The 26,727-nt window shown below is 52.3% G+C and overlaps 1 protein-coding gene and 1 non-coding gene across 4 annotated transcripts; one reads left to right on the forward strand and one right to left on the reverse strand.

Moving 5' to 3' along the window:
* Positions 1–1,723: 1,723 nt before the first annotated feature.
* Positions 1,724–24,331, reverse strand: fgd5a (FYVE, RhoGEF and PH domain containing 5a). 3 transcript variants are annotated; one of them, XM_052075361.1, is made up of 21 exons: positions 24,236–24,331; positions 17,652–20,211; positions 12,540–12,642; positions 12,014–12,072; positions 11,703–11,733; positions 10,271–10,422; positions 10,005–10,161; positions 9,288–9,378; positions 9,155–9,205; positions 8,885–8,943; positions 8,421–8,492; positions 8,271–8,339; positions 7,134–7,217; positions 6,932–7,011; positions 6,693–6,789; positions 5,516–5,653; positions 5,323–5,425; positions 5,106–5,242; positions 4,376–4,477; positions 3,254–3,408; positions 1,724–3,123 (listed from the first exon to the last, which is right to left on the reverse strand). In XM_052075361.1, exons 1-21 carry the CDS (start codon positions 24,312–24,314, stop codon positions 3,087–3,089), a joined length of 4,416 nt encoding a protein of 1,471 aa, XP_051931321.1. In that variant the 5' UTR covers positions 24,315–24,331; the 3' UTR covers positions 1,724–3,086. The 3 variants fall into 3 exon arrangements, with proteins under 3 accessions (XP_051931321.1, XP_051931320.1, XP_051931322.1); XM_052075360.1 differs by having other exon boundaries at positions 4,349–4,477; XM_052075362.1 differs by lacking the exon at positions 24,236–24,331 and adding an exon at positions 21,855–22,047 and having other exon boundaries at positions 4,349–4,477.
* Positions 4,942–5,013, forward strand: trnae-cuc (transfer RNA glutamic acid (anticodon CUC)). Its single transcript has one exon. It is a non-coding gene; the product is annotated as a tRNA-Glu (tRNA).
* Positions 24,332–26,727: the final 2,396 nt, after the last annotated feature.

Genomic DNA, 26,727 nt, shown 5'->3' on the forward strand with positions numbered 1-26,727 from the left:
TGGCAGCTAACTGGCCTCGAGATCCACGAAATGCACGTATTTAACAGATATTTAACACAGGCTTTCGGTGTTCATCGGTCATGCCTCTTTTCCTCCTCTCGATTGTAAAACCGGTCGTTCCGGCACGAGCCTGTGAGATGCTCTAAATAATTCCAATCGATATCCAATCGCCTTTTGTGTGGATGTTATTAAGAAGTGGAGCGTCAAAGGAAAACAAAGAGCAGCTAGCCGGTTGTTCTTGAAATGCCACTTTATTTCAGGCGCGTCGACGGTGCCGTCGCGCTAAACAAGATTTGGAGATTAACGGCGTGGAAACTTTCCAGCCACGCTTGTTACCCGTTACCCGTATGGAGGAATGACGGTGAAGAAAGGAGCCTTTCACCTTGCGTGCTGATCGGTGAATCGGAAAGCCTGAGTCAAACGTGAACAAGGTTTGCCCTCACGGTAGTTGTCATCTACCGGCCTCCCATGAAACTTTTCGACAACTTGTGTGTGCCTTTACCGCTGTTTTTTTAATTTTATTTTTTATTGGAACATTCTGTTCTCTCCATGAGTTCTGCTACAGCGCGCTCCCCCCCAAAATCCAGTCTTTTTCAACCTGGCAGTTTTCCCTTTGAGAACACTTGGAATGATTCTTGTCGCAGATGTTGCAAAAGTAAATTAGTATATTGAGTGATCTCGTCATGCCTTGAAATCTTCAAAGCAATTTTCATGAGCAGTCTGATGTTATCGTGTGGGCCTTCTGCGCTCGGGAATTCACTTCTCCGAGCCGGGTTGCGTTACACGGCGGTCGGGCTCTGAGAGGGCAACTTGAAAAGTCAAACTGGGATTACAGCCCGTCGACTGGACGAGCGTTGTGTCGCTCTCGACGCTTGGATCAAACGACTGGTTTGAATTCATTTCGACAACTACATAAAGCATACTTGACAATAATAATGACCTTGACCTTGGAGCCCATGAACGGATTCATTGCTCCAGTCACACCACAGAACCAATTAATTATACACAAGACATTAAAAAAAAATCGATGCCCCCCAGGTCCTCAATAGTGGGTTTAACAGGTGCACACACACACACACACACACACACGACGTTGCTTTAGTTGGATGCCTAACATAGCGGCGGGGATCTTCCAGGACAGGTGATCGCATCTATAAATCAACACACGACACGGGCGCACGCAAGATGACGTCAAAGGAATTTCCCCACTTCTCATCGATAAACTGCTTTGACAAATGATCTCAGGAATGTCATTTGGCGCTTACGAGCAGTTAACGAGCAGTACGAGTTCTGCGGCCCAGGCGCGTGAAAACAAACGCCGACGGTTAATAGTTTGAGCCCATAGCAACGCGCCTAACAACGAAAAATGCTTTCGTTCAGCAATTTCCGGCAAGTGACCTCACTCAAAGAATGCCGAGTCGCCGGTCAGCCTTTGTTCCTGCGTCGTCCATGTTCCTGGGACCGCTCTACGCCGTTGTTATCGAGACCTGCCAAGATATTCTGCAGGGTGGCCTGCAAACGCGACAGAACATTTTCCCCCATCCTGAGCGTTTGAGCATCCTGAGCTCCTCTTCCTCCAAATCTTTCGACACCTCGATGCCTTCAGAGAAGTTTGAAACGTGGCTTTCCGAATGGATTTCTGACTGGCGTTGGCCACTTTTCACCTTGAGCAACTGCGCTTGTTGTCCTTGAGGCATCCAGAGAGGCATATCGAGACCCTTGCTTATTTTTTCAGAGAGTTTATTTTTATATGCATCCATATCTATATATATATACTGTATATATTTACATTTCCAATGCACTGTATGCAAGAGGTACAATCTCATGTCACACTTAACGTCTGGAACACAAAAGAACAATTGAAAACTTCACTTGGACTCTGACTGCCTTTTTTTGAAGTTCTACCCCGAGATGGAAAAATATTTGAGAACACAATATAAGGTCGTCGTATTTGTCAAGTATGATGTGTGTGTGTTTTTTTTCCGATGAAGAAATGTATAACTTGGCAAAACAAATGTGCATTTATTAAGAGCGATATTGCGCATCCGTCTGCTGACAGTGCGTTGAACTTATCAAGTGTGAGCAAAACGATGTCTTCATATCCATACGAGGGGACGTGAACTTTGCGTGAACAGATCTCATTTTCTCTGTTCAAGAAATCCACCCGCGTTAGAGACTCAGAAGAAGTGCAAAGCTTCAGATTTATTTGACATTGGCAGTTTCTGTCATGAAAATCAAGTCCAATTTCAACCATCGGTAGTATATTTACAGCGGCGCAATATTACGTTCATAGTTTACTTCCGTTGGAACTGGAAACCTTAAAAAGACAAAGTCGTCGGGAGCTCAAAGGGGGGGGGGGGCGAGCGCAATTCTTCCATAAAAGTACGACAGCATTGTAACAATTGTCACTCAGGCGCATTTATCATGAAATGGAAATTGCGCTGAACGCAACAGGACGAAATAAAATGGCACTTTCTCAACATTTGTTTCTTCAATTTAAATGCAAACTCCGTTCCTGTTGCCGCTGCATACGCGATACAGAATATGGATCGCCGACTTCACAATATATACCCAGAAGAAGCCTTCAAAATATTGAAATGCCCCCCCGCCCCCACACATTGTTGTTTTTTTGTTGTTGTAGCTTCTGCCAGCAAGGAGGCATTAAAAATAACGACCTTGACATGTTTTTTTTTTTTACAGAGCAGTAACACCACAGAAAGGTGGCCAAGAGCGCGATCCACAATCCCTAATCCAATGGCACAATCACTTCCAACAGTAGAAAAATACACAGAAGAAACCGTTTTTTTGCTCTCCATGGACAAAATGCGAAGACAATCCAATCTTAACGCTGTCCTAGCTGCTCTTGAAGAGTGGACTCTCGAGTGAAGGCATTGAGGACAAAAAAAAAGATCGGTCGCCGAGCAGGTGACCTCCTTACCGGGTGGCTGTTTGAGCTGCTGCCGAGATAACCTCCCGTGACATCCATGTTGGGATATTGGGGGATAGGGATGAGACGACGGGTCGATAGATCAGGTTTCCGCTGACTGTCCATTGTCGGAATGGCTTGTTTTTCGATAAAGCCGCCGCTATAAAACTGTGGCCTCCTCAATGGCGTCGACCCACCTGAAAAAAAACACGTAGGTAGAAAGTCAGACACCGGCGGAGCCCAACTACAAGGCTCAACCACGACTTGTGACGGCGGCCGGTCGCTTTATGCCAAACCAAAACGAAGCCCACAAAGAATGATGCTGACCTGCGCGCCGTGTGATGATCATCGGCCCTGAAGCTGCAGTACAGGCTTTTCTTGTGGTAGAGATGGAACACGTTGCCACTGTCATCCGCCTCGGGCCTCTCCGTCAGCTTGACGGTGAAGCCTTGCAGAGGTAGACTCTCGGAAGCCACTTCGTCCTGAAGAAATATTACACCTCACCTATGGTCACGAGCTATGGGTCGTGACCGAAAGAACGAGATCCCGGATACAAGCGGCTGAAATGAGTTTTCTCCGCAGGGTGTCCGGACTCTCCCTTAGAGATAAGGTGAGAAGCTCAGTCATCCGGGAGGGGCTCAGAGTCGAGCCGCTTCTCCTCCACATCGAGAGGAGCCAGATGAGGTGGCTTGGGCATCTGATTCGGATGCCTCCTGAGCGCCTCCCCGGTGAGGTGTTCCGGTCATGTCCCACCGGGAGGAGACCCCGAGGAAGACCCAGGACACGCTGGAGAGACTATGTCACCCAGCTTGCCTGGGAACGACTCGGGATCCCCCGGGGAGAGCTGGAAGAAGTAGCTAGGGAGAGGGAAGTCTGGGCTTCCCTGCTAAAGCTGTTGCCCCCGCGACCCGGCCCCGGATAAGCGGTAGATGATGGATGGATGGATGGATGGATGAAATATTACACCAAGTCAGAAAGATACGGCAATGCCTCGGTTTTTCACAGTTAGGTGGTACCGGACACCTCCCCCCCTTCCACTGTGAAAAGCGAAAAAAAAACGGTGACCCCCAGCAGGAATTTTCACGTTTCTATGTGGATAAAATGTTTGGCTTCAGTTCAATGTGAACGGGGATTTTTTGCGCCCTCTGTTGGTGAAGGTCTGCGACTACAGGCAGTTGACAACAGACCAGTTCGGTGAATGTCGTTTGTCTGTCTGATCGTCGACGCCATTGCAAGTTGACGTTTCAAATATGGAAACCGCACGTTTGCCGCGCACGGTCGAGACGACAAGAGGGCAAAGACGGGCCCTTGCGAAGTCACAGAGAGTTTTCAGAAGGGAACCGTCCGGTGACGGGTGAAAACAAAGGCAGTCAGCGGATGAAGGAGAAGAGGGCTGCTGCGGCAGACTCTGCGCCCCCTCACCTCGCGGGCCGTGAAGGTGTAGAGCACCTTGTCTTTGAGGAGGAACCACAGCCGCTTCCATTTCCTCTTGCTCTTCTTTCGGCGCTGTAAGACGCCACTCATGGCGCAGCCGTCCACCCCGTGAGGCAACTGCGAGTGCACACGCAAAAGGCAAAGGGTCAACACAGCATCATGGCGAGCAAAAGAGTGTCATCGGAGCGCAGAGCGGCCATCCGGTAGCTCGCCGATTCCCAACCGCTGAAGCGTGACACGTCAGCAGGTGGCTAATTGTGGTCCATTTGGGTACACGACTGAAAATCAAGAACTTTTTTGGGTTTGTTGTAAGTGTCAGGGTGCTGAAGTCTGGTCCTGGAGGAACCCCTACTCAGCCTGTTTTAGACGCCACCCTCCGCCGACACACTTGATTCGAACGATCGGGATCCTGATCGGAGCCTTCGCAGAGTTTGATGTTGAGCCGTTTGGGGGGCTCTTGAGGACTGGACTTGGGCAACACTGCTACAGCATTGCATAATAGTGACCTCTACTGGAAAGACTCTGTCAATGCATCCTGGGACCGTTTCGGGTGCCGGTCATTCTTCGGCGACATTGTCAGGTCCCTGGTGGTCTAGTGGTTAGGATTCGGCGCTCTCACCGCCGCGGCCCGGGTTCGATTCCCGGTCAGGGAAGGATTTTTGTTTCAGTCGCCCCAAGTCAGCCCCCGGGACCATGAATTTGTCCGGGCCAACTTCACTGCACGCCGAGCCCGAACGCGCCACACCTGATTGAGGCACACCGTGCTCCTCCTGCTCTTCCAGAGACTCGGCGTCTGCCAGCTTTGGAAGACTGCAGAGAGGGGGCGACCGGCCCGATGAGTGGGCGGACTTGAGTTGCCGCACGCGCCTGACTCGCCGCCGCCTAGAATCAAGCCCGAAATCACTTTCACACGGCAACAAAGGAAGTCCTCGCCCGCCCCAACGTGCCGCCGGTTCGGTCACCTCTTTTCCTGAGCTCGGCGAAGCAGCGGTCACACACTTTGGCCGGCCTGTCTTTGAGGTACTTGAGCGGGTATCTGTTCCTGGAACAAGCCCGGCACACGACCTGCGGGGCCAACAAACACGAGTCCGAAAGTCTGAAGCGGAGCAAACGAGGCATCGCGACCCGGTCTCGGGGCCGCGCGGTCCGGCCAACCTTGCCGCAGGCGTTGCAGTGGTGTCGTCGAAGAGTGAGGCTGAAGTCCGAGGTGCAGTTCATGCACATTATCGCCTGAGACGGCGGCACCGGAACCGGAGCGGCTTCACCCAAGGCCATCCACAGCTTCTCGCGGGCCTGTTGGCGCATCCGGCCAATGAAAAACAAACACGCGGCGGCAGTTTATATAGAAAACTGGAAAATAGAGGAGCTATTCTTCTGATAGGGCGGCCCGGTAGTCCAGTGGTTAGCACGTCGGCTTCACAGTGCAGAGGTACCGGGCTCGATTCCAGCTCCGGCCTCCCTGTGTGGAGTTTGCATGTTCTCCCCGGGCCTGCGTGGGTTTTCTCCGGGTGCTCCGGTTTCCTCCCACATTCCAAAAACATGCGTGGCAGGCTGATTGAACACTCTAAATCAGGCATGTCCAAAGTCCGGCCCGCGGGCCAAATACGGCCCGCGGTCGAATTTCATCCGGCCCTCGGCCCCCGTCATAAAATCAGTGCCGTCTGGCCCGCAGGTTGGGCGCCATGGAACACGTGTTGCATTGACTGAGGTCTCGTAGACTGGGGAGTGATGTTTCATAGAGTGCTGCTTCCCTCTAGTGGCTAAATGAGTAATAGCATTCACTAAATGAGTAATAGCATTTAGACACTAGAGGGCATCACTGACGAGTTAACAAGACATCACTCCGTGTTTATATTGACTGATATGTCATATTTCAAATTCCTGTTTCAAATGAACCAAAAGAAATTCTTAAGATTGTTGAAATTAAAATAAAAATGGAAATGTGAAACAGACTGGCTTACTAAAATTTGTTGAACAATATTGTTGTTCAATGTTAAGAATGTCAGCCAAGGTCGGCCCCCCGACATTTTACCACATAAAATCTGGCCCCCTTGGCAAAAAGTTTGGACACCCCTGCTCTAAATTGTCCCTAGGTGTGAGTGTGAGTGCGAATGGTTGTTCGTTTCTGTGTGCCCTGCGATTGGCTGGCAACCGATTCAGGGTGTCCCCCGCCTACTGCCCGAAGACAGCTGGGATAGGCTCCAGCACCCCCCGCGACCCTAGTGAGGATCAAGCGGCTCGGAAGATGAATGAATGAATGAATATTCTTCTGATTTTAACGCATGCCCCCACTGCCATTCATTGCCGCGACGAATCACTTGCTCGGCCTCACCTCATTACAGGCTCCTCCAAAGGTACAGAGTCCCGCGGCGTGGTCGGCAATTGCTCGACTCAGTGTGTGGAACCAGTCCTCTCGCTCTCCAACCGAGCTGAAAAAAAGACAATGATGTCAAAACTCAACGGTCACCGAGCGAGAAAACCGCTTTGAATTTCGCGTCATGTCATGTCGCGTCACAGGGGATTTGATTGCTAAAGGCAGAATGTTTTTATTTTTTTGTCTGTTTTATTTACCTGGCAGAGAGCGTAATGGTAATATCGGACACTTCGATCTTCAGGCAATTCAGGACGTTGTCAAGGGCAGGTTTGCTCACCTGCGTGTGCGTGGAGGGGAAATTGTTTTGTCAACAACCTTCATCCTATGAAAATCGTAACTGTATGGCATGGGTTGGGGACCACGGGGACCGTTCCTCATAAAAAAACGAAGGTCCTGTACCTTCATTCCAGACAGGGATAACGTGTTCTTCAGCCTGTATTTCCCATCCTGCTGCGGGTAGGTGTACAGCATGATGTCATTCATCTGGTGGAGGACACACATGGAGACAGGCGCCTGTTCAAAACCACCTCGGAAGAAGACAACTTGTTCCCGATGCACTGCACTGTTGGGTCAATGACGAGGTGGGTTTTCCCAGCAGTGCAGTACCCCGAGTCGCCACCAGATGACGACAAAGCTCCAGAGCTATTCGAGCACACCGTGGATCATCGATCCCTTTGGCCCTTGCCACATTCTTACGGATGAAGCCGTTTCCTTTCCCAGCGTTCACGCGACTTTGTGCAACGACGCGGGGCCCCGATTCCCACCTACATACAAGTTGCACAACAAAATAAGCCAATAAAGGCGTTTATTTGCACGGAAGAGCAGAGTATTGTTATTCCCTGAACACACCGAGCGCCCATTGTGTTGTGCGTGGGAGGTATTTCATTTAAAAATTTTTTTAAAAGGGATGACATCATTGGTCACACCTAACGTGCGTTCTAAACATCCGCGTAAAGACCACATCCAGTAATTCTCCACCCTGTGCTGGGTTCTGGGCCTCCACTTGCCCCCCCCCCCCCCAACCCCCCGTCTGCATTCTACGGGCTGACTGGCCTTGGCTTTGCTGTCAGTCCCCTCCCAATACACAGGAAGCCAGCATCCAATGGCCCCCACCAAACATCCTGCAAGGAAGCGGGGGCCCTGCTAAACAAGCGCCGAGCGGGGAGGAGAGTGCAGGGGGAGGCCCGGGCTGCAGGCGGGTGCGCCGCCTACTGGACATTTTTCAACTGTGGCCATGTGCCCTTGCGCCGTGACAGACGAGGCCCCGCCCCACCGTCCCGAAGATGACGTGGCTCAGGTTAAGGAAACGAGGCCCAGTGTTGCCCAATCTCACGCGCAAAACTTGGGTGTGTCGTTGCCAAGCAACCCCCACCCAAGGCAGCGTTCTCGAGAAAAGTGCAAATTGCCTTTTGGCCCGATTGCGATGAGGTGTTAATGAGCGAGCTCGAAGCCAGGCGCCGCGTCTGCGGCTTTTGCGCTCAGCTCTTGAGCGAGGCCCGGTGGGCGATGGCTGTGATGAGGTCGGGGAAGAGTTACCAGAAAAAGATGTCGAGGCTGTCTGCTTTTCCTCGAGACCTTCATGAGTGTTCCCTCTTTGACGAACATCTGCCAACAGAATCAGTTGTCAGCACGTGAGACGCGGAAGACGAGGCGCCCCGCTTTTGACTGGCGGCCGCTTTGGCTCACCCTGCCGGCCTTCAGGAGGTCCCGCTTGCCTTTCAAGCTGTATTCGATGTGGACCATACGCAGCAAGTTCTCCTGAAACATCGGAGGGAGCAGAGACATTATGAGGCGAAGCGCACTGGGCGAGAGTTGCTGCGTCGCTCGAAGGTGATTCGCGAAGCAACCGGCGCCGACACGCTTCATTCTTTGGTTGAAAAGTTTTGGGCTGTCGCTTGAAAGAAAGATCTCGGGGTCGCGTTTGGTTGCCCTTCTAGCGTCTGTTTGGAAGAGAAGCGCCAGTCACGTACGACCTCTCACATGTTAGATTGCGGCATTCTTTGAGCGGCCACATCGGGACTACAAACATCGAAAAATACAAATCCAGTTGCTTGTTTCACGGAGAAACAGATCATCTTGGAACTCAACAATCATGCGACGACCTTTGCTAGCTGCCTCATCACCTCGCACTCAACGCCTACGCTGCTTACCCCCTGTTTCAGGTTATCGTTGGCCTGGTCCGCCACCTCGGACACAACCACCAAGGCGGCTGCAACACACAAAAACAAAGTCGAGGCGTCACCAAAAAAAAACAAAAACAACAACAAAAAAGTTAATTTTTCTGAAACGTCATCGTCTCGAGGAAGGACGGGTCACACAATAGAAGATCCAAGTGGCAACAAACGGTTTCAGGACTTGATGGATTTGGCACTGTGCTTTGAAAATCTTGAAAAAAGGGGGTGGGAGGGGGGGGGAGATACCTTGTGTGTCCTCATATTCTTGAGAATCTGGGGAGAGGTTGTTCAGGTAATCTGCGGAGGCAAGTCAAGCAGAAAGAGCGAGTTATGACCAGGTTCCACGGCGGCGACCATCTTGAAACCGCCGCTGCGTTACCTGTCAGGAGCATGCCGTATTGCAGGACTCGGACCAGGACCTGCAGCAGCTGCTGTTTCAGTGGCACTTCGGCGTCCTCCGCACTTCTCCTCTGCAAGATCCAAGCATCAGAGTTTGAGCGATTCGTGTCGCTCTGCGGCAGCTTTGTATTTTACGTGCAGTTGCAGCGTCTCGCCACTATGGAGCCGGAGCGGAACGGAGGAGCTACAAGGTGGTTGCTGTTGTTGATGTTGGTGTTGGTGCTTCACCCCCCCCCACCCCCCCACCCCCCAGGACGAGGCAGCTGCCGTTAAATATTCATGAGTGAAAACAGTCGGCGCACTGTCCACTTTCTTTCCAAACTCGAAATACTTGGAAGCGCCGCGTCAACGAGCGTCCTGTAAATCAAAGTAGGGCCGAGGCGCTGCTGTGAGCAGCTGAATGCACTTGGCCAACGTCTTCCGCGCGCTGGCACGCGGCTGCATGCAAATGAGAATGCCACGCACTTATCTTTGCTCATCGCATTCATATCCCGTCTTTTTATTCAGTGCTCTCAATGTTTCCACACGAACACCAGCGAGCGCGTTTACTTTCAAATGTTCCGAAGAAGTCACTTGGGAAAACAGACGGTAGCCCGCCGACTGGCCCCCCCAAGTCGATCTTGAAAAGTAGATCTCGGGTCAAAAAAGGTCGAGCATGCAATGGATGTGAAAGAGAGACTCGCTCAGGAGATTTCACCTCAAATTTCTTGACCGTGCCGGCAAAGGCCGGGTTGACCTTGCAGCTCTCCTCCAGCAAAGCCATGCTGCGCTCGTACTCTGAGATGAAGGTATCAAACACCCTGAAGTCCTCACGATGTGACAAGATCACATCCGCCACTCTTTGGCCTTCCTCCCTAGACGTCAGAGGACAACAAACTCTTCTTAAAAAAATAAAATAAATAAAGAAGACCCCCCCCCCCCCCCCGAAACAGCACGCTGGGTGCCTTTGCCACCGCTTCGTACCAGTGATGAATGCGCTCCTCCAGCTCAGCCAGGATGTTGCTGTGGAGAGCCAAGACCTGAGGAAGGACACCCAATATCTCCTCCAATCTCTGAGCATCCAGAAGCGGACCCCCGTCCTCGGCCACGGCTTGGCCCACTGCTGGCCTGAAGTCCTTCACGAGACCAAAAAAAAAAAAAAAGAAGTAAAAAAAACAGGATACGTTGATTCGAAAAGGATGATGAGAAAAGGCTGGAAGAAGAAAGGGGGAGAGCGTGAGTAGCCACCTTCCAAGACAGTATTCCAAGTATTCCCCCCCCCACCACCAAAAAAAAAAATGGCAGAGAGAACTATGTTGAGGTTTGACAGACACTGTCAGAGAGGAGTTGCAACATGGTGCTGCCGAGTCAGCGCAAATTAAACCGCAGTAGTCATGCAGAAGCTTTCACATCGGAGAAGCTCACGCTTCACGTGGTGGCCGGTCAACGTTGAAGAAGGAGGCTTGAAAAGGAAGGAAAATGGCCTCCCTAAACATCCTTCCTGCCGGAGACGTTGGCCCCTGCGCAGAGGCGTTCAGGAAAGGAGGAAGTGAGCGTCTGCATTCATTCGAACCACGGCCGGACGCCGTTGCGTCACGGCCCCGAGCGCCACACGATGGCTCGGCAGAAACGGACGCTTTCGGATGAAGAACAACGATGACCAAAATGAAAGCAACGGCGTCCCCCCTCCCCCCCCCCCACAAAAAAAAAGCCAGACAAGCGATTGACTTCTGCCAGAGCAAATCAAGCGGGCCGTGACTCGGCTCGGCGCTACGAGGCGTTCATCCGGCACATGCACGCGCTGGATTTTCGATCAACGGCCGGGGGTCAAAGGTCACAAAGAAAACCCAAATCGTGCCAAAAATGACTTGAAACGAGGAGCGCGGCCTCCCTCCCTTGGCGCGGGGACGGCCCCCAGAAATTCCTTATCGGACAATGGAACAATGGCTCCGAAAAGTCGCCAGCTCCTCCCCCAAAACGAGCCGGCGGAATGCTTCAAAGTCGAATGCGCTTCACGCCTCGGTCACATTTTCAGACTTTGTTACGGAATTCGAATTCGATTTCCTCTCGCAAATGTCGTAACAGCGCTCAGTGTTTCCGTTTGCCCTCGGCGAGGCCCCCACTCTCACTTTTGCTTTCATCAAATCCAGCCGAGCCGCCTCACTTGCCGATTTGATTTTTGCTTTTCTCTCGACTTTTGGAGTGCATGGAGACCATCGAGTAAGTCAAGCTACAACTTGGGGGCAATAATATCAGAGGGCGCCTGTAAACACACCGCATCACTTTGCGTGTTAACTTTGTCAGGACAGGAAGTCGCTCTTGCTGCAACAACATTGATAAACCTCAGCGGAGCTTGGCGGCGGGCAATGGGGGGGGGGGGGCGGTGTCGGGGTAAGTGGGACATGCAAGCTTTTACCTCTTGAAGGTACTTGAGGGCGCTGACGTGTCTGCGAAAAGACGGAAAAGACACCATGAAAGCAGAAAGGACGACTTGCTCACAAATGCGACGTGAAATCTTGAGAGGGGGGGGGTGGCTTTTTGCCCCCGTAGCGTTCACACAATTGGAAACAAGTTCACCTATCGACGGCGCCTCCACATTATCTATGAGCAACGAGTGAGGATGAGATTGGCGCTGCGCCGGAGAAGCTTCCGCGTGGGTGACACTGGGGGGTTGGGGGGGGGGGGGGGGTCGTGTTTGGGTGGGATGAACACCACGGCGATACTCACAGTCTTTCCGAATCCACGAGTTCCTTGGCGACGTAGAACGCTCGGGATCGCCCGTCGGTCTGTGTGAGTGACAGATGAATGAGCACTCGCGGCGCGATAACAGCGGCGGCTAAACGCTAGCCTAAGGGCGACGGACTCAAGAAATCAAGACGGGGGAAAACCAAAAGTCAAGCGACATTGTTTGTTTCTTTTCCTTCGGTCTGCTGTCGGAACGAGACGGACGATTTCATTAAAGTGCAGCACAGACACGAGGGCCCTCTGGAAGATGGCGCTTTGAAATCCTGATGCATTATGTATTAGCCACAACAATGATTTAGAGGCTAATCAAAAGTTTGCGGCACACGGCGCGCAAAGCGTTCGGAGCTTTCCCGGCGAGGCCGTACTGTACTCCGTGGCCGTCGTGTTTGCCGGAGAGGGCCGTCCCTCGGATGAAAAACGCATTTCCATCGCCTGCGGTTCCACCGTCGCGCGACGTAGCATGGATAGCCCCGTCGCGTTGCCATTCGTTTGTTCCCCCCGAACTCACCGGCCGATCGCAGCTTTGCTCGGCGGGCCCTTCTTCCTCTTCCGACGTGCGCCCGTGGTCCTCCTCCTCGGCTGAGCTCAGCGGGAAAGGTTCGGTGTAGGCGCTGCAAGACCACAGGAGAGACAAAGTCCAACATCAAAACGCAAGGGAATCTGCCGCGCAGCCGTGAGTCGCCACTTTCCAAAAACAAACAAACAAATACAAAGCGCACGTCGGGTTCACGAAAGCGTCGAAAGTGTCCTCAGGTGTGCTTGTGAGTGAAACCGCTCGCTTGTCTATGTGCGCCGAGCACTTCGGGCCTTCAGTCGGCCCGGAAAGGCTCCGGCACACCTGCCACCCCGGTGAGGGGAAGCGGAATCCGAGACGGTGAGGTGCGCGCGGGACCACATTAGAACCAATCCATCCTTTTATCCATGACAGAGTTGTGTATGTCCAGTGATAATCCTTCCGTCTCGAGGGCTCGGGGGGGGGGGCTCGCTCGGTTCTCGTGTAATCCCTTTAATGCCACCTGAGGTCAGTATTCCAATTCTCCCAACCATTAAGGCCCACTTAGTGTGTTTGACCACTTTCCCCGAACAAGGAAGGTGATCTAAAAGCCACACTTTCTTTTTTTTCTCTTTTTTTAAAAATTCACATCCTGAGGGGGAAAAAAACCCCACCTGCCACATTCAAAGGTACCCCAAAGGTACACCCAAAAATAAATAAATAAACGAAAACAGGTTGAGACTTCCGTACGATGCAAAAGACATTTCTCAGAAGTTTTCATGATTTTCGACAAGCAACATTTGATGCAATCGCAAAGGCTTTTTTTAAAAACCCGCGTCTAATGGCACTACTACAGGAAAGAAGTACAAAAGAAAAGTTATTTTTTTCCCTGCCTGTATAAAAGGAAGACTGATGGGGGGGGGGGAATGTGAGAATTGAAGGCTTGTTGCGTTTAATAATGCTGATGTGCTGCTGCCCGCAGCGGCGGCGCTTCGAATGCGACGTCGCATGATGCTAACACGACGTGCGACGTTGTAAGCTAGCAGCTAGCACGTTGAAACTAGTACTGTTTTTTTTTTTTAACCACGGCTACTGAAAACAAAGATAATCAGAGTCATTCCGCATTTGATTAGCATCGATTTTTTTCATTCCTTTCAAAAAAGATGATTGTAGGGTCCAAGAAATGTAGACGAAAAAAAGTTATTTTTTTCCCTGCCTGTATAAAAGGAAGACTGATGGGGGGGGGGAAATGTGAGAATTGAACGCTTGTTGCGTTTAATAATGATGATGTGCTGCTGCCCGTAGCGGCGGCGCTTCGAATGCGACGTCGCACGATGCTAACACGACGTGCGACGTTGTAAGCTAGCAGCTAGCAGGTTGAGACTAGTACTGTTTTTTTTTTTAACCACGGCTACTGAAAACAAAGATAATCGGAGTCATTCAGCATTTGATTAGCATCGATTTGTTTTTCCTTCCTTTCAAAAAAGATGATTGTAGGGTCCAAGAAATGTAGACGAAAAAAAGTTATTTTTTTCCCTGCCTGTATAAAAGGAAGACTGATGTGGGGGGGGGGGGGAATGTGAGAATTGAACGCTTGTTGCGTTTAATAATGATGATGTGCTGCTGCCCGTAGCGGCGGCGCTTCGAATGCGACGTCGCATGATGCTAACACGACGTGCGACGTTGTAAGCTAGCAGCTAGCACGTTGAGACTAGTGCTGTTTTTTTTTTTTAACCACGGCTACTGAAAACTAAGATAATCAGAGTCATTCCGCATTTGATTAGCATCGATTTGTTTTTCCTTCCTTTCAAAAAAGATGATTGTAGGGTCCAAGAAATGTAGACGAAAAAAAGTTATTTTTTTCCCTGCCTGTATAAAAGGAAGACTGATGTGGGGGGGGGAATGTGAGAATTGAACGCTTGTTGCGTTTAATAATGATGATGTGCTGCTGCCCGTAGCGGCGCCGCTTCGTATGCGACGTCGCATGATGCTAACACGACGTGCGACGTTGTAAGCTAGCAGCTAGCAGGTTGAGACTAGTACGTGCTGTTCGCTTTTTTTTTTTTTTTAACCACGGCTACTGAAAACTAAGATAATCGGAGTCATTCAGCATTTGATTAGCATCGATTTTTTTCATTCCTTTCAAAAAAAGATGATTGTAGGGTCCAAGAAATGTAGACGAAAATAAAAGAACACAACAAACGACGAAGAAAAGGACCCATCGGGAATCCGAAAGACGTATTCTCATGTCAATATGGTCATACTGAAGTGATCTGCTCTATATTGTAGGTGCCCCAAGTAAAAATGGCCATAAAAAGGATGAGAATTCCTCAACAACCCCCCCAAAAAAGAGCCCACCCGGCAATATTAGCAGGAGCACAGCTCAGAGCCCGCATGGTGACACATTGATGCCATCGGTCCGGTCATGTCTCGCTCTCGCCGTCTCCCGCATGCCGCGGTGCGACCCTTGTCCTGCATTTCCTGTAAACAGCCACTAGGCTGGACATTTCCTCCCCAGGGCTGACCTGGCAATGACCTAAGAATGGCTGGCACGGGGCCCGCCCGGGGAGCCGGCGACACGCCCTGTCCACCACCTCAGCACGGAGCCACCGCCCAGCACAACAATAAGGGAAGCCACTCCTCGATTCCGGAGCATAGCGAAGGCCACGACGGCCACCGGCAAAAAGCTTTGCGCCACCGCCATTCCCAAAATGGAACCGTGCGCAATGAGTATGAGTCGGCATGCCGCCCTCCCCCCATCTCACTCTGCCCACCTCCATCTTTTGTAACTCACCTTGCGGCCCTTGTCAAAAGCCATTTTTACTGTGTACATATATATATTCATTCATTCATCTTCCGAGCCGCTTGATCCTCACTAGGGTCGCGGGGGGTGCTGGAGCCTTTCCAGCTGTCCTCGGGCAGTAGGCGGGGGACACCCTGAATCGATTGCCAGCCAATCACAGGGCACACAGAAACGAACAACCATTCGCACCCACACTCACACCTAGGGACAATTTAGAGCGTCCAATCAGCCTGCCACGCATGTTTTTGGAATGTGGGAGGAAACCGGAGCACCCGGAGAAAACCCACGCAGGCCCGGCCGGGGAGAACATGCAAACTCCACACAGGGAGGCCGGAGCTGGAATCGAACCCGGTACCTCTGCACTGTGAAGCAGATGTGCTAACCACTGGACTACCGGGCTGCCCTACATATATATGTATATATTTTTAAATTATAATAAATATATATTTCCTTTTTTTTTTTTTTAATTGTAAATTTTGGGGTGGCGGAAATGTGAAATGCTGAAGCCACAAAACTTGAAGCGCCAAGTGGCAACTCTGTGCGTTTTTTCAGCGCGCATGTGAATTGAGAATGAAAACGCCTCGTAGCAACCGTAGCTGCTGCTCAGGCTCAGGTCATTTGGCTCCCGCCTGAGCGCGGCAACTGCTCACTCCATCACACGCTGCAGTAAAACCCGCACACCCCCCGGGGTGCAATCAAGCAGCGAGAAGGAAAAAGGCGCCCCCGAGAGCGCTAGTTTCATAAAAGCCCTTGGAAACTCCAGCAGAAGTGTCATTCTGCCCTTTTTCTCTTGTCTCGGCTTCTCTTTGTTTTCTCACGCCTGCGCTCCTCGTCTCTCTCCTCGCTGATGCCAAATGTGCACTTCCACCTCTAATGACTCCCCCCCCCCCATCCCCACTTTTAATTGCCGCTAACAATGACTATCTCACGTGAATAATCTGCGCTCACTGAGCTGTCGCTCGATCATTTCTAACCTTCCCCAAAGTGACCTCTAAATCCGCAAAACACGAGCCGGCTTCCCCCACAAGGGCCGTCTCTCGCCGAACGGACTCGTGGAGCGGGTTCGAGCTCACTCGGTTTCAAACACGCAGCATGAAAGGGGTCGAGACTGCAATTGGAGAGGTTCTTGCAGGACTGCAAACAATGAGCACAGACTACTGAGTTGCCACTTTGCAGCTTCAGCATTTCACCCCCCCCCCCCTACCCCCCAGCCATATCGGCAGCCATATTGCGGAAAGAGGCGTAGTTTCAGGTCGATGCGTCGAGAGAGAAGGTGTCCCTGCATGCCGAACAAAGCGCTGAGGTGACTCCGAGGCTTTGTACACGCCCACTCCAACAAGGCGCAGGAGCGAGGTGGGGGGCGGCTGTTGGGGTTGGGGGGTACTTCCATTAACCGCTATAGAGTTCAGTCCGGTTATGCGTATCGTCAGGCGAGTTGCAGCCGTAGATGCGAGTTTCCACAGAGCATTCTCATCGTTTGTAATGGCTGATAAAAATGGAGCAATTTCACTCCGCCAACACTCGCATTCAGTCCATATGCCAGTAAAAAAAAAAATAATAATAATACCGACGTTAGCAGTTAGCAGCGGAGTGCAGGTGTTTTTTTTTTCCTTCCCCTCTGTCTGTGTAATGCAGAGCATGTCAAGTCATTTATTTTCATCTCCCCAATTGAAATCGTCTCACAGGGGGATTACCTGCGGAGAATCTCTTGATTATGACAAGCATGGTCAATGGATAGAACAAAAAGGATCCCAATCCGGTCGATCTACGTCCCAACCCTCATCTATGGTCACAAGCTCTGGGTCGTGACCGAAAGAACGAGATCCAGGATACAAGCGGCCGAAAGGAGTTTTCTCCGCAGGGTGTCCGGGCTCTCCCTTAGAGATAAGGTGAGAAGCTCGGTCATCCGGGAGGGGCTCCGAGTCGAGCCGCTTCTCCTCCACATCGAGAGGAGCCAGATGAGTTGGCTTGGGCATCTGATTCGGATGCCTCCTGAGCGCCTCCCTGGTGAGGTGTTCCGGGCATGTCCCACCGGGAGGAGACCCCGAGGAAGACCCTGGACACGCTGGAGAGACTATGTCACCCAGCTGGCCTGGGAACGTCTCGGGATCCGTTGAGAGCTGGAAGAAGTAGCTAGGGAGAGGGAAGTCTGGGCTTCCCTGCTAAAGCTGTTGCCCCCACGACCCGGCCCCGGATAAGCGGTAGATGATGGATGGATGGATGGATCCAAATCACTTCGTTTTGCATAAATAGACCCATTGAGTGAAAACACAGAGGTACAGGTGGAGCGGTTGAACAAACAAGTTGGTTAAAACGGAGCATACCTCTCAGGGTCCGCTTTGGAGGGTTTGCCGTCTATCCCGGGGAAACTATTCATGTCCACGTATCCGTCGTTCTCGTTGCAGGGAGCTGCCGCGCGATGGGGATCGTCGAAAAACTCGGTTACCGTGTGCGATCTGGCGGGTCTGCCCGGAATTTGGATGTTCTCGTAGTCCGAACTCATAGCCGGAATGTTTTCGTAGTCGCAGGTGTCCGCACTGGGGAAGGAGATGGAGCGGGGTTTGGTTAAAGGCAGCGGCGCGGCGCAGCGATGCGAGCGCTCCTCGAAAGACTCGACTCTGGAAAGGCCTCTGCCAAAAGATTTGAGGTCACTTCTCCTCCTCTGAGGATCTTTGTAGAAGGCAAACGTGGACGGCGGTTCCGAGGGAGGCCGCTGGGGGCTGACGATCGGCGGCCGCGGCTGCGGGGAGCCGGAGGCGCTGCGACGGTCGAGCTCGATGACTCTGGCAGCGCCGTGATGACTGGACTCGGAAGAGGACCGGGAGGAACGGATGGAGCCGTCGCCGAGGCCTTTCGAATCGGACTTCCTCTTGAACTTGAGGGCCAAAAGGCGTTTGAAGGAGATCTTCTTCTTCTTGAGTTTCTCGTCGGCATCGTGCTGGATCGAGAGGGAGGGGGAACTCTTGGTTACCGGTCTCTTGGTGATGTACGCCAGTTCAAAGGGCGGAGGAATGTCCACCAGGGAGGTCGGGGTGGAAACGCCACTGGATGATCGGCGACTACGTTGGGAGAAACTCCCGGAAGACGTCCGGACGCACGGAAGCGAAAGGGCCTCATCTCTCCTCTTGATCCGGAGCTCATCGGTCGGAGATAGTTTGGCCAACGCCGAGTCGGGGCTCACCGCAGAGCGGCCGGACAAAAGGAATTTGGGGGGCGTTTGCGAGCATCCGATCGGCTCGCCGTTCCCATCCGGGGACACGGCGCGCTCGTCGTGCGCTTGGTACTCGGCGCCCGTCTCTTCCGGCACGGTCTCCGGGACGTAACCTGGGACTTTGCCGGAATAAGAGCGAGAACGAGTCACGGCGGCCTTCCTGTCCAGGTTCAAAAAGTTCTCGCCCTCCGAGTCAAAGCCGGCCTCCTCGTAGATGTGCTCGTCGCTGTCCGAGTCGGTGTCCTCGTGGAAAGGCACGATATGGCAATCCAGTTCCTCGATGTCTTCTTCGAACGCCTCGGTGGTGTGGGCAAACACCACCCGGTTGGTAAGCTCCGGGGTGCGGCCCAGGTCCAGGTCTTGCGGCACGGTGATGTTGCACAGCCGCAGGCGGGGCTGGCAGCTTCTTCTTTGACCGAGGAAAGCCTGCTCCCGTTGAGCCGTTCTCTGTCGCGCACTTCGCCCTTTGGCGGGTCTCTTTTCGGGCCATTCCTCTTCGTCCTCGTCGCCTATTTCCACATAGTCTTCGGACGAGGCGCATTCCGGCCGCTCGGGGTCCTCGTCTCCTCGGCGGCAAGGATCCTCAATGTCCGCATACTCATCCGCGGCCTCCTTTGTTTCGTCTCCGTGCGGATTCCCGTCTTCGGTTCCCTCCTCGACCTGGGCCCCATCTGCGAGGACTCGCTCATCTTCCGGGTGGTCCGTGTCGTCCGTCGACACGTAGAAAGGCTCCGGGTCGCCGGGCGCCGATGCTGGCTGAGCGTTTGCTCGAGTTTCATCTGCGTCATCCTCCCCCCACTCGGGGTCGGCGGTGCGACTTTCATCCGACGGAACGGATTCGATGACGGAATACGGGCCGAACGCATCCTCGGTGCCGGATGTGAAACGAAAGCAGCCGGAGACGTCTTTGGTGGCCCGTTCCGGTTGCCAGGCTTCGCCGTTGGCGCTTTCGGCCGGGCCGCTGGACTCGCGTGCGTCACCGCCGTCATCCGCGGGGCCGATCACATCGTAGGGGTACTCCTCGGTGACGGTCGGGAGCGTGCGGAACCCAAAGAGGAACCTCGCGTTCTCGAGCGCGCCGTCGTCCGAGGGCAAGTGAAACTGAACGCACTTTGACTCTCCCAGACTGGGCGAGTATATCGGATGCAGGTTTTCTTCACCGGAGTTTTGGTCAGTGGGTTCTTGATCGCCGCCGTCCGGCTCCTCGTTTTCACTCGCATCGGGCGTGTCTTCGTTTTGGTGGACTGAGTTCCGGTCAGGATCCTCACCGTCCGCGGCCGAAGCGTCGTCCGCGCCGACCGCGTCTTCGGAGCCGACGCGCTCGATGTCGTCGTCCTGCTTTTGACGAGCTATCGCCCCGCGATCCGTTTGGACCCGAACCTCTCCTGCTGTCACACCATTCAGCCTCTCCTCCGTCTCAGTCTTTCCCTCGTTGTCCTTCTCCTTCAGATCCGTTTCCTCATCGGAGTGAAGCAGGTCCCCGTTCGTGAGAGCCTGTGGGGAGCGTCGCCCCGCCTGAGCTACAAACGCACGGACGCCTTTGGGTTTGGGGGCGACAGGAGGTTTCGACCCACGCCCGGGGGGACAAGGCCTCGGCATCCGTCTGGACTGCACTCGGATGGTCAAATGACTTCGGACCTTCGCTCGAGGGACTTGCGGCGGATTTTGGAAATCTGTCAAAAGAATAAAAACGGGGTCAAGTAAGGTTCAATGACAAAAGGGCTACTTGGAGGACCTGGTTTCTCCCTGGAATGTGAAGGGAGAGACCACGTCCTGTCCACCGGTCTGTGACACGCAGAAGGCTGCAGGGAACATTATCGGCAGGAAAAACAAGAGAACCGCGGCGTACTTAGAGGAGAAACAATAACATCTCCCCGTCTGGGAAACGACGCACGCCTTCACTCGATGGGGGTGCGCACTGTGGACCCTCCTCGACATCTGTATACTTGGAATTGTAAATGTCCATTTCTTCGTCCAAAAAAAAACCACACACACACTCAGAGCTAGGCGCTAACTGTAAACGACGACCGCTTATGGAGTTTTGGAATCCTGAAACACGCCCGTTCCTGACAAAGTGTGCACACCCCTTGTCGCTTCCTGTTATTGAGCACCTGCCCTGACGCACGTCCTATCTGTTAGACACCGCGTCTCGACGTGCGCCTCGCTCTTTTGTGAATTACTGTCGAGATCTCATTTCGGGCATTGAAATAAATGGTTGGCTTTTTATCCGTGCTTATTTTGTTTTTGTTTTTTTTGGGCTTCCCGCACAGGATTTCCACGGGAAGGACATTAGCAGACCCCCGGTCACCGCGGACGTCTCAGAGTACACACTTTCACAAGCACAAAAAGGACTTCCTTCTTGTCATTCTTCCACCGAAAGCTTACATCAACGCACTCACGCAGGGTCGGGCGCACGCTGTTGCTAAAAAGGCTGTTGGACGATGTCAAAGAGGAGGAAAGCGAAAGAAAAACTCAGGTCCCAGCCTGACAAAGCAACCAACTGCAAAGTGACCCACGGTCGGACAGGGCGATTCCAAACACGGGTCGCGAGTTGTCCACATGGTGAAAAGTCCCACCTGAACGGCCGGAACGGGGCGACTGCGTTCCGAGCTTTGGCAAATGTAAGCTCACAATTACCGCTCAACAAAAAGGACGACCCGTGAAGGGATTAATGTCGACTTCGGGCAGATTACTTTCTGCTGATTTTTTTGGGTTTGACGGTTTATAGTTATGTAAGTTGAGGGGTTGGTTGTTTCTTCTTTACGAATGACAGATGGAGAGATGGTATCCTTCAATGCAGTTAAAAAAAAAAAACGTCCAAGAACACCGCCCCTCCTAACTAAAATCACTTCCTGCTTCTCTTACTTTAACAGCCAATCAGAACCTATCAACATAAAGAAAGTGTCCAAGCAATTATTAAACAACAGAATCGAATTTACTTAACATGAAATAATATGAGGCTCAAACTTAAAATGATAATTAATAATATAACATAAGCTCACACTTAATTAACACCAAAAACAAAACAATCTTTTCCAAATGTGTTGTGACCTTGTCTTGAAATAAATGACGTCATCATGAACTTCCCAAGCATTGACACAATACAGTTAGTGATCACACAATCGCCGCTTCGTGTTCACTTTGACTTCTCTCTTGGGGTGGGGGCGCGTGGGGGCACAAAATCTTTTCAATCACCCACCAATCTGAAATTCAAGTCGTCCACCCCGGACCAAACATAAGCAGGCGATCTACTTTATGAAAGCCCCGACAGACGAGCGAGAAAAAAAAAAACTCTCGCAGCATCTCAGCAACCAACCTGCGTTCATCGTGGGACGTCGTCATCCGCGGGAGCCGAGAGGAACGCTCATTTTTCGCCGCCACGCTAACCGCATCCTCCGCAAAGTGAATCCTCGCACAAAGGCAAGGGCGTCGGTGGGGGGTTGGGGGGCAATCAGGTGTCACGAGCCGAGTTGCGCAGCATCTCGCGTCTCGGGTGCTCGCCGGTGGAGCAAATGCGCGTGTCGAGCGTCGCGCGCCGGGCGCCTCCTCCGCCCTCCCCCCTAACCCCCCCCCCTCACCCCCGCCCTCTTCTGAGTGAGGCTCGTTTTGGCTTCCTGCCTCGAGGCAGGATTTCATGGAGCGCAAACACCCCATACGGCGCCGTATTCCTGCACACGAAATCAAGCGTCCGAGCGGTGTTTCGGATCTCCCAAAAAAAAAAAAACGATTCCTCGCATTGGGGGAACGAGTCGCAATTCGCAGGGAAGTGAAGCGACGAAAATAACCCTAAAATAGTTGATCAACATATTTTTGAAAGGTGCTCAAGTCAGTCGGGAGACTATTTCGATCTTCGATCTCCCTTGTATTGTGGAGCGCATGTGACCAGATTTACGCTCAAGGTGGGTGAGGGCGATTTGTGTCTTTCGCCAGCGCTGGGCAGTTCGCTGGGGGCCACGGCCGGGCTTCCTGGCCCCAGCATCTGTTGCCCGATTGAAGGAGCGCAACCCTCGAAAAGGCTCTCTTCATAACAGGAAAGCGCTCTCCCAGTTTCCTGCGCAACGGGCCGCACTTCCTTGGCAACAGATGGGAAAGGTTGGCGCCGCTAAGCCCTCGGGTCACCTTTCTCGGAGCCGATTGATTGATTGTTGCCGCGCGAAGGCCGACGGCTCTTATAAATTACAACGTCCGTCATTTGCATTTTTTTTTGTTCTTCTCATTACATGTTGTGGTCATGTCCAAAAGATTATTGGTCTTTCTTTTGGAGCTGGGTGGACCGGATTGAAGAAGGGAGCGGGCCACACACGGCCCACCGTGCACACCTTGCGCACCAGCAAGCTGAATCTACTGGCGCTTGCATAACACATGACTCAGTTGTTTTGTTCTCACCGACTGCATTGTCCTACTGTCACAAACCGGCTTGCAGAATTAAGTGGCGGACTCGTGGCACATTTATGACTGCTTTTGTTTTTTGTTTTTTTCACCCTTATGTTTATTTATTTTTTTTCTTGTCTTGGATTCACAGCCGCTCCGGTTGACCCTTTTCCTCTCATTGGTCCAAAATGTGTTTTGCTTTTGCAGGGCGTGCAAATAGATCCTGTCAAGCATATTGTGTCATGCAGCTGCCTAAAAGAATGGCTTCGGGAGTAAATATCCCCCCCCCCACCCCCCAGATGTGGCGCAGACGGTCAAAACATGTTTTGAATTTTTTTTATTTTTTTTTTGCACAGAGGACACACATTTCCTGGACTGCCCGCGTCTCCACCTGGAACATGACATGACGAAAATCGGAGGGGGAGGGGCGAATTGCGAGGAAAACAGGTTGCGGGTGGCACGGGACAAGCCGGCCGTACCTCCGCTCTGCTTCCAAACAGGAAAGGAATCAGGGAAAAGGGTCAGCGACCGGTTCCCAAAGCTGAGGCGATCCATCCACCTGCTTTGCCAGTGCCCGCCCGCCCACAGTCAACCCCTTTCAAAGCTCGGCCCCCGATACGCCGACTCGTACCATCGGGTTGACTCTTGAGTGTGACCTTACCGACCTTTGCTATTGGACGGGCAAAGCCTTGGACTCCTGTCATTGCTGGCGTGCGCTATTGATTTTCAACCGCGGCGCTCTACCGTCCGAACCTGAGCTTTATACGTCCAAAAATTCTCCACCCGAGGATCTGCATTGATGAATGAAGAAGCATTTTATCGGTGAAATAAAAAAAAAAAAATGTCGCGCTGCCGCACAAAGCCCACGTGCGCTGCGAGACTCCCCCCGGTGGGCCTTTGCATTTATGCGCCCGCATGCGCCCGCACTTTGTCACGACACAGCAAATTAAGCTTTGACTCTCCACTCGCGGATAATCAATGACAGGCGAGCGTTGCGGTTTTTTGCGACCCCTTTGAGGATCGAGCGGATCGGAAAACGGGTGGGATGAATGTCATTTAATCTGTTGACATGAAAGTGGGATTTTATCGTGCCGTTTGTGTCCCCTCGACACGAAGGATTGGGCTAAGCGTGTCGTTCGACAAAGTGGCAGTGTTGATGCTCGCTAGTAAAAGGCCACATCTCCTTTGCGCGACACAATAGCTGTCATAAGGCCATTAATAGCCCCAAAGCCCCGGAGTGGGTCGGACTCCGATAACACTCGCACTTGTTATTCTTTCTCATTATTAGCGCAAAGACAATCCCAGAGTGTAAAAAAAATGACTTACTGGTGTCACGTTGCGAGGTGGTGGTGGACCCCAAAAAGCAGGCAGGAGGAAGGTGTACTTGACAAATTGTATTAAACATAGAGAAAACTAAATCCAAAACCATTCATTCATTCATCTTCTGTACCGCTTGATCCTCACTAGGGTCGCGGGGGGGTGCTGGAGCCTATCCCAGCTGTCTCCGGGCAGTAGGCGGGGGACACCCTGAATCGGTTGCCAGCCAATCGCAGGGCACACAGAAACGAACAACCATTCGCACTCACACTCACACCTAGGGACAATTTAGAGCGTCCAATCAGCCTGCCATGCATGTTTTTGGAATGTGGGAGGAAACCGGAGCACCCGGAGAAAACCCACGCAAGCCCGGGGAGAACATGCAAACTCCACACAGGGAGGCCGGAGCCGGAATCGAACCCGGTACCTCTGCACTGTGAAGCCCACGTGCTAACCACTGGACTACCGGGCCGCCCAATCCAAAACCAACAACAAAGTCCAAAGTATCAAACAAAAATCATGACTGAAGATAAAACATAAGAGACCAGCAACCAAAACATGACCGAAACAAACCTGATTGCAGCAAACCAACATGGCAGTAGCCAAGAGCAAACGATGACCCGACGGGCTGGGAGTCCTTTTAAAGCACTGATTACCTAATGACCAACAGGTGTGCAGCTGCAGGAGGAGCTTTACAGTGCCACCTGTTGGTCACAAACCCAATCATGACAACTGGTCCCATGTAAAAATTCTCAAGATGCCCTGTAAAAAGTCATTTTGTCCAATGAAAGACGGCTTTGCATGGATTTTTTTTGACCGAGCCGACAATTTGGGCCGTCACTTCAACCTTCGTCCGAGCCGTCACTGCTTCCTTGCGGCGTGCCTGAACTCGTCCGACCGAGTCGGGAAACCTTCCGAATCAGGCTCCCCGATCGGGTGGAGGCCGCCAATCAACAACTTTCACTTAGACTCGCGCAAGTGAAAAACACGGCCAAGCGTTCACCCGAGAAAGAAAATACGGAGCAAATATTGGGCTGCCATCAGCCTTTCATGACTTTGCGATGATGACACTTCATCGCTGTAAAATGAATTGACCTTGAGACTGTCTGACAGGAGCGTGAAATCCTGTCATTCTCGGCAGTATCGGCGTCAAGCGTCGGTCAAAGCCTCTGATAAGCGCTTCTATTCATTCGGGGGGAACAAAACGGTCATAAATTGCGACAGAGACAAAAACAATGCTCGTCGTGCGAGCAAGGAGGAAAACATATCCGGGGGCTTTCCAATGCATCTTTTATCATGCTGCCTGTGCGCGCCGATATCAGTGAATGATTGCGTGTGTGTGTGTGTGTGTGTGTGAGACAGATTGTTCATATTGCCACATATCCATTCGGCACTTCTTTCTCATCGGTCCAGCGGCAACACTTGATTTGTGCATCTGCCGTCAGCGCTCGGAGACTCGTGGCTCCAAGTTGAAATGCTGCTCTCATAAAGACTGACGGGCAGCCCGCTAGTCCAGTGGTTAGCACGTGGGCTTCACAGTGCAGAGGTACCGGGTTCGATTCCAGCTCCGGCCTCCCTGTGTGGAGTTTGCATGTTCTCCCCGGGCCTGCGTGGGTTTTCTCCGGGTGCTCCGGTTTCCTCCCACATTCCAAAAACATGTGTGGCAGGCTGATTGAACACTCTAAATTGTCCCTAGGTGTGAGTGTGAGTGCGAATGGTTGTTCGTTTCCGTGTGCCCTGCAATTGGCTGGCAACCGATTCAGGGTGTCCCCCCGCCTACTGCCCGAAGACAGCTGGGATAGGCTCCAGCACCCCCCGCGACCCTAGTGAGGATCAAGCGGCTCGGAAGATGAATAAAGACTGACAGGAAACGAGAACCAAGAATGCAGTTTGCAACCGCAAAGAATTGTGGGAGGAACTATTTTATGTATTGAACAGTCTAAATCCTAAATTGGCTGTTCACTTCCTGACTGATTGCTGTTTTTTTTTTTCCTCTAAGTTTGAATTGTCATAGAATGTCATCGCTGGCACCAAACAGCCAGCGATGGTTGTGGTCGCGGGCAGAAAAACCGATGCGAGCGACCCAGTGTGGAGCCCCCTCCCCCCCGACGGAGCAAGCCGAGCCAAGAGGACACTTGCGATGCGGTGATCTGCAAATCACGTCTGCCCCAGGTCACGGCGCGAGTGTCCGTTCCAAGCCGACGTCAATCGGCAGCGAAAGGAAGGCGCGATGGGTTTCCATGGGAACCGGGAGGTCAAAGAGGTCAGCTTCGATCAAATAAACCTCAACCGATCGTTACTGTCACCTCAAGCCATTGGCAGGTTTATATTGCCTGCGCCGTCATTATATGTCTCGGGGAAAGCCATCCCCCACCCGCCGCCCCCGCCCCCGCCCACCTCATGGGACTGCCATGAGGTGGGCGGGGCGTCATTGACTCGGCGGCCGTTGTCTGCTCAGACTGTCACTTTGCCCTATTCATCCAGCACTGTGGCGCCGTGGG

Source organism: Hippocampus zosterae, chromosome 9, assembly GCF_025434085.1.
Source record: "Hippocampus zosterae strain Florida chromosome 9, ASM2543408v3, whole genome shotgun sequence".
Lineage (NCBI taxonomy): Eukaryota > Metazoa > Chordata > Actinopteri > Syngnathiformes > Syngnathidae > Hippocampus > Hippocampus zosterae.